The sequence below is a fragment of the Sinocyclocheilus grahami genome, unplaced genomic scaffold (genome assembly GCF_001515645.1).
Source record: "Sinocyclocheilus grahami isolate Dianchi unplaced genomic scaffold, SAMN03320097.WGS_v1.1 scaffold435.1, whole genome shotgun sequence".
In the NCBI taxonomy this organism is placed as follows: Eukaryota; Metazoa; Chordata; class Actinopteri; order Cypriniformes; family Cyprinidae; genus Sinocyclocheilus; species Sinocyclocheilus grahami.
Window position 1 is genome coordinate 470,338 of NW_015505614.1, and position 7,643 is coordinate 477,980.

Here is a 7,643-nt window from a genome sequence, read left to right on the forward strand (position 1 = left end):
GCTGGATGTTTGCTCCCTCAGCTACAGATTTACTGCTAGCCACTCCAGCATTATAGCCGTAGATTGAGTTGATGACTTCTCAAACATAGCATTTTGGGATGCGCCATTTCCATCTATGGGCTGCTCTTTCAGAGTGCCACGAGAACCCCTTAGAACGGTATTTTTAAATCCATGTTAAGTGTGCACGTAAAGTCTTTGTACACTTTCTAAAATCCACATAGCTGGTAAGTGTGCACGTTATGCTTTGCCCACTTTCTAAAATCCACATAAGTGGTAAGTGTGCACGTTATGCTTTGCCCACTTTTCTAAAATCCTGTACGGTAAGAGCTACGCGTACAGCTTTGTGTTCTTTCTGAGTGGTTTAAAACCCCGGTTCTGCCTTGGGCACCACTCCTCCTATGTATCCTCTGGATACCTACTTTAACAGGGTGTTGCTACTAGGGGTCTGTTGAGACAGTTCCTTCAGCACATACAAAGAGAAACGTGCGGTAGCCCCTGTGTGAAAGGCCAAGACTAGTATGATTCTAGGCTCTTGGTCGTATTCCCTTAAAGGAATCTATTCCAGATTCCAAGCCTTGAGCTCTACCCCGGGCCCAGGAGTCTGGCCCTAACAGGTCAGCATTTTGGGGTATGTAGCCTAGGCCTTTGGCCGTCACTGACAGCCGTCTAACGAAGTCTGTCTCAGTTTATTCTGTTTCTTCATGTCATTCCAGACAGACTGGATGATGATGATGAGATCAGATCTCTGTGTGGAGCACTGGCTGCTGTGAGACTCCTTGTGCAAACAAAAATCTCACTGGATTATTACAATTAATGGCAAAATGAATGTTTGGAAATGTAAACTGATATTTCCTACTGACACACTACAGCAAAAGTTAGAAATAACTGACTTAAAACCATTTTTTAGCTGGTGAAAATATTAGTGTTTTACTAATTTTGGCCACCTCTGTACAATCAAAATGCACTAAAACTACCAAAACACTTTATACATGTCTCAAATTAGCTAATTCTTCACTCATAAAACATGACTTTAAAAACACTAACAACAGGTAGCATTATATGTTTGCTTTCGTAAAAATTATACAATGTTTGCTCTTGTATAGATTACTACCACTTGCGTAGGTACTCAACTATATCAAATTGCTTTGATAGTATTTTTTTTAATTCAGAATATATTTCAATACTATATTACTGTAAAAACGCAGCAAATTCTGTCATTCATTTTTGAATTATGTTAGGTTATGAACTTAAGTTTTGAACAGTTTTGTAAAGAGTAAGTAAATGTCCAAGCTGGCTCATAGCTATATCGAGTTTTGGCATTGTTTGTGTCTGAGAGAGAAAAAAATTTTATTAGAAAGAAGCAGTCATTGAATGCATTTTGTGCCAAAACAATTATAAACGATACACAGTTTAGCCCATACAGGCTGCTATTGTGCTCACTGTGTGAAAAGTTCTGAAAAGTATTGAGACATGTGTCCTAGTGATTGTAAATTGTTTTACAATTTAAAACTAAATGCACACTGTTCGTAAGGGTGGCATTTCCCCCCACCTTACCCTCTACATTACATAGCATAGCATAGCCGTTTTTTACAACTGGCTACAGTGTAACACTGACAATGAAAACAGCATAAACCTACTGATGGGATATTTATTGTAGGGTTCTTTGTTGAGCACATCAGTGTGTTGTTGGTTGGTAGACAGATATTTTCACATGACATGTGATTGCATCATTTTGGTGAAGAAAAAATGGGCCAAAAATTCAGCAAACAAATGTTAGCGATTGGGGAAAACTGTAAAATAGAGTTTAATGAAGTGTTGCAAGCGATGTGTGACATTTTGTATTTTGTGTGTGTGCTTTGAGGTTTTGTCTGTAGAGTTATAGGACATATTATTTAGGACATATTTATAGAAATCATGTGTAAGCACTTATTAAATACTATAAAACTGTGACAAATGCTGAGAATTAATGAATGCACGAAACAAAATGAGATTGAGGTATTCCAGAAAGCTAATTCAATTAAATAAATTGTCTAGAATACTGTGGAAGATATTGCTTACCCCCAATGAGCATAGTACAAACAGAGAAAATCTTCTCAGCATCAGTGTTGGCACAAACGTTGCCGAAGCCCACACTGGTCAAACTGCTTAAGGTGAAGTACAGAGAGGCGATGTAGGCACTGCGAACTGAAGGACCACCTACTGTACTGTTCAAATAGGGCTTGTCCAAACGCCTGCCCAACTCATGTAGCCAGCCTGAAAGAAAGAAACTAATGTCAAACTGCAAGTTAGTGCTGCACGATTTGGCCAAAAACCCATATGATAATTATTTTTTTCATATATTGTGATTGTGATTTGAACATCTCATAATGTTGCATAGACACACATTCTGCTTACAATAGAAATAGTTACTTTTAAGGGTATATTCACTCTTCAGGGTATTCAAGTATTTACTCTTTAAAAGAACAATTTTCTTTCAATGATCAAAAAGTAAAACATTAATTTATAGTATCTTTATTTGTGTTCACAAAATAATGTCAATTATGATGATAATATAATAATAATTATAATTTTTTTGCACAGTACAATAGCAAAATTATAATACTAACATTTGTATTTACAAATATGTATTACTATTTATTTCTTTGCTTTCAGCATTAATCCACCAAGCTTCTATTTTGGTGGAAAACTACAGATTAGTTGACAACAAGTATATACATGCTTCTTGTTATAAATGTGGTGCAAAAGCTATATTTACAAAATTCTTTGAAATTATGCAAGTGGAAAAAAAGTTAACCTGACACATGTTGCATTTTCAAATGCATGTTATAAGCAACAACAACTAAGAGCAAATGCAGAGATGGAGAATGTATTGGGTTGTGCTGTGGCACACAGTGATTCAGCCAGCACTGAAGACATCTTGTCTCGTGCAAAAGCCCCCAACAGCGTGATGGCAAACACAACCACCATCAGCTCCAAGGCACTCTTCCCCAGCTTAATGCCAAAAACCGATGAATAGCTTGCACGCTCTTAACTGTGAAATGCACACACATAGTCACCAAGTTGAGTTGGTCTCTCTAAGACCCATTTCTCAATACTTTTTTGAAAAACTTGTCTATGTGGGCAAACCTGTGGATAATTTTCCTTTGTTTTGGCACAAAAGAACTCTTTTCTTACTCAGACAACCACCAACAAAACTCTAAATACCTACAGGTCATAGAAAACTGAATAAGACAGAAATTTGCTACATTTGTACAGCAATACCATAATAAAATTAGAATCTAGTTCATATTTGAAGGAAAAGTTTATTAATATAAGGTTCTCCATTTTGGTTATTTTTGGCTCCACACACATTCATAAAGTGCAAATTATGCTCACAATTGAGACTAGTGCAAAATACAGTGTTATCTTTTGAAAAGATTTCTTTAAAGAGCAAGAATGACAGATCTCAACTGTTTGGAATTCACTGCAGCATACTTTACATGGTCAATGTTTACATTACAGAACTGTATTTAACTGAGTTATGTCTGTTAAACAAATGGAAGCTTCTAGACAGATAAACATTGCGATCACAAACTCATTTTCTGCTTATGCTTTCTGTACAGCTGTTTGAGGAGTTATTATTTTTCACTTGTCTATTTTTGTGGTTTGTGAAGCTAGTGAAAGCTGCCCCTAAACAGCATGAAGAAACAAAACCTGGTCACTTTACGCATTGGTCAGATGGCCTCTTCCTATCCTACTCCTAAGTGGGCGTTCTTGGCCAGAATAATAATTAATGTGGCTTCATGCCGATAGTCAAAATCTGGTTCTGTGAGACTTTTCAAGGGAACATCCCATATAACTTGATAAGAACACCAAGCAGATCTTTTAATGATTTATTTGACTTATCAGAGTGTGTGAATATCTCACCAATGTCCCAGGCTCCATTGGCATTGGTCTCCATCTCTTTGCGCCCAATGATGTACCAGATGCAGGCCATCCAGTGAGCCAGCAGGGCAAACATCGACATGAGCAGTGTTAGTACCATGGCGCTGTACTGCGAGTATCTGTCCAACTTCTGCAGCAGTCTTAACAGACGCAACAATCGCACAGTTTTCAGCAGGTGCACTAGAGATGTCTTGAACAAGCACAAACATGTGTGTGTCAATAGCCTATGTAAATAATAATACCTTGTAATCACATAATTTACTTTAATTCTCCAAAAAAACTAAAACTAAACTAAAAATACCATGGTAAACAAACATGGTAATCATTCTGTACCATGGCACATATATTGTATGTAGATAATGGTACCATCACATAACTTTTTTTGTAAATGACCTCTGGAGATTTCTTTTGAACCACCATACCCTCCCAATTCTACTATTTTTAAATTAGCCAATTGGAAAAATGGTTTCTACATTCACACATGTGGACTTACGACAGTAATGTTAAATGCATAGAGCAGGTCAAAGGGCAGCGCGGCCACCAGATCCACGAAGAACCACGTGGTAGCATAATGTAGACAGATGGAGCGAGGCTCGTACACCACCTGCCCTGATTGACTCACGTAAGTGGTGCGAAAGTTAAGGATGATGTCTGAAAGAAAAGGTAGATTAATGACATTTTCTTGGAAAGCCTCAGTCTCTTTTGAAGCATATATTCACTTATATATATCACAGGTGGTAACTGATGTTTTATGTATTTATGTGTAAACCATCTGATGGTACAAGGTCACTCGTAGGTTCTTTCAGTGAGTAGACTCACCTAGAATAAAAAGCATTTCAACTGCGATATCGCTAACTATCGTGCTCCTGCCTGCAGTCTCCACATCGCTGTATGCTGTGAAACACACATTGTACGGCACAGTCACAGCAACATAGAATGTAGCCAGTAGAATCATCCAATCCCACAATGCCTTGGACACACTGTAATGCAGCAGGATGAATCGAGACTTCTGGACTGCTGCCACTTTGTACTCAGGCAGGGATGGTTTTTCAAACATGTCCTGAGGGAGAGAGGCACAGATTAAAGAATGAGAGCAAAGAAATTGAGAGATGAGTACTCTTTTAGCCTAATATCTCAACTTCTTCAAGGTAGCAAGAAGATTTATATGATTCTCATGATCAAATCAAATCAAAGTCAAATTCTGCCCTAAATATTACTGCCAAGGAAAAATGATTTAGTCAAGTCTCAACAGTAAGTGACTTTGATCACTGAAAGGAATAGTGAAGTAGAACTGACAGAATAATCTGTTAATTTTCAGAAAATAACAAGAAACTAAATTTAATTTTTATCTGCAAGGACACTGCATGACAGATGATAAATCTTGGTGTTTCTTTAATTTTAATTTAACTTTTACATCACAGAGGTTGGGGCAAGCGTCAAGCTCATGGTCTTTGGTCATGATTAATTTGAGGCAGCAAATCATGTGGTTTCTAATCCTCCATGCAGTAATCTGCAACACTCTTCATTAAGATTAAAGAGTAGACCTGTGATGTCACTGAACACACATCAGAGCCTCATGCCCTTAAATAGTCTCTATGAAGATATTGTGTTCTGGGATTCTGACAATATTCATTTAATATAGAAAAATGTTGTTTAGGGCACTGCTTGAAGTGGGGGAAAAAGTGCTGTACACTCTAGTGAGACACCCCCTTCCATTAGAAAAATAATATGAACAATAAAAAAAACTCATATATCATCATTTATTTTATTATATTATTTTTAATACAATATTTTTAATATAATATAATCTGAGATTAGCCACATCACGTAGTACATAAAAAGAGTAGCTCCATAACAGATACAGTACTAGTTAGCTAATTTCAATTTAAATGAAATTAGCACCAAAAATCACAGCTGTCCTCCCTTCTTCAGTTGCTCGCTCATAAGCTGTTTTACCCGGTTTGGTTCACTCAATAGTATTTGTGCGTTGTACTTAGAGCTCCCGCGAAATTAATGTAGGGTGTGACGAAATTTGAACACAAGTGGTCAGAGGAGACACATTCAAAATGAAGTTCCAAACATAGGTTTGGGAGGAGCCTAATCATTCAGGCCTGTCACTCAGCATTATAAGCCTATATAAGCAGCAGTCCGCTACCTCCCCATCTCCTCCTCTATTTATGTTATTCTCTCTCTATGTAGTACTTCAATGGGGGGTGGGGGGGCTTGAACTTGGGGCTCAAGCCGACCCTCAGGTTCAACGGACGGACGGTAGACCAGAAGGTAGGTGTGGGAGAGGGTAAATGAGATGGGACTGGAACCTGGATCCCCATGAGAACATCCATCCAATCACTGGCAGTAGGCCAAGTAAAGACACCCATATGTCCTTTTCCCTGGCCACTTCCTCCAGGTTATCCTGTGGGATGCCAAGGTGTCCCCAAGCCAGTTGAAAGATATGATCCCTCCAGCATATCCTGGGTCTGCCCCGGGGTCTCTTCCCAGTTGGACGTGCATGGGCTGGAATACCTCCACTGGAAGGTGTCCGGGAGGCATCCTGACCAAATACCCGGGCCACCTCAACTCAATTGGCTCCTTTCAATGTGGAGGAGCAGTGTCTCTACTCCGAGTCTCTCCCAGATATCCAAGCATTTCACCCTGTCTCTCAGTGTCAGCCTAAACACTGTGCGAAGGAAACATGATCTCCTCTGCTTGGGAAAGCATCTCACTCCCTTCCTAAAGCAGGCAATCCACACTTTATCTGGCTGAGAACCATGGCCTCAGGAGCTGACCCTCATTCTTGAAGCTTCACACATGGCAAGTAAATGCTGAAAGTCACAGCTCAATAAGATCCTAAGACCATACCCCCCCCCCCCCCCCCCCCACCAACACCCCCCCCCCCCCCCCCCCCCCACAACAGGGTTGAAACTAAAAACCACTAAAAAAATGAACTATTTCATTACTTAAAATAAAACATTTCAGCTACTTGAAAAGTAAGTGAAAACAGAAAAATATAAAAATAAAAATCTTTATATAAAAAATTTAATGTTTATAAAACTAAAAATTAAAAATATAAACAAAAACTAAAATAGTATATCAATTATGCTAAATAAATAAAAATGACATATAAATGGCAAAAAAATTAACTAAAATTATAAAAACATACAACAACATTACCAAATTTTTTTTACATGTCAACAAAAACTATAATAATATATCAGTGATACCAAAAAACACTGATCTAAAGTAGCTTGTTAAGAATGTTAAATGAAAATTTAAAATTAAATGTTAAAAATGTAATGTTAATTAAGTGTTCATAAAAATACACATGCTGCTCTGGGAACCACTGAAACTGAAAAATGTATAAAAAAAAGGAAAAAAGAAAAAAATTTTTTTTTAAAGCAAAAACTACTAAACATTACAAAAGCATATAAAATTACAAAACAACAAAAACAAAGCAAAATTACAATAAAAAAACTGAAAACAGGAAAATAAAAGCTGACTGAAAGCACTAATAAAAAACAAATTAAGTGTAAATAAAGGTGCTGCTTTGGGAATCTCTGCAATGACGTCCATTTATTGGAGGTCAAAGTGAGTCCATCTGTTACACCTGCAGCTCTCGCCTCCACCAGGTGTGCTTTACATTTCTCCATGTTCTGACTCATGGATTCTCACATACACACACACACACACACACACACACACACACACACACACACACACAC

General features: G+C 37.8%; 1 protein-coding gene across 1 annotated transcript in view; it reads right to left on the minus strand.

The window, feature by feature from the left end:
- LOC107551826 (potassium voltage-gated channel subfamily H member 4-like) overlaps positions 1–7,643 on the minus strand; it is a 42,452-nt gene that overhangs the window by 11,198 nt on the left and 23,611 nt on the right. The window contains exons 5-8 of the mRNA XM_016233578.1: positions 4,744–4,984; positions 4,418–4,575; positions 3,907–4,114; positions 2,059–2,253 (exon numbers count right to left, since the gene is read on the minus strand). Coding sequence (XP_016089064.1) covers positions 2,059–2,253; positions 3,907–4,114; positions 4,418–4,575; positions 4,744–4,984 — 802 coding nt within the window. The remainder of the gene's footprint in view (positions 1–2,058; positions 2,254–3,906; positions 4,115–4,417; positions 4,576–4,743; positions 4,985–7,643) is intronic.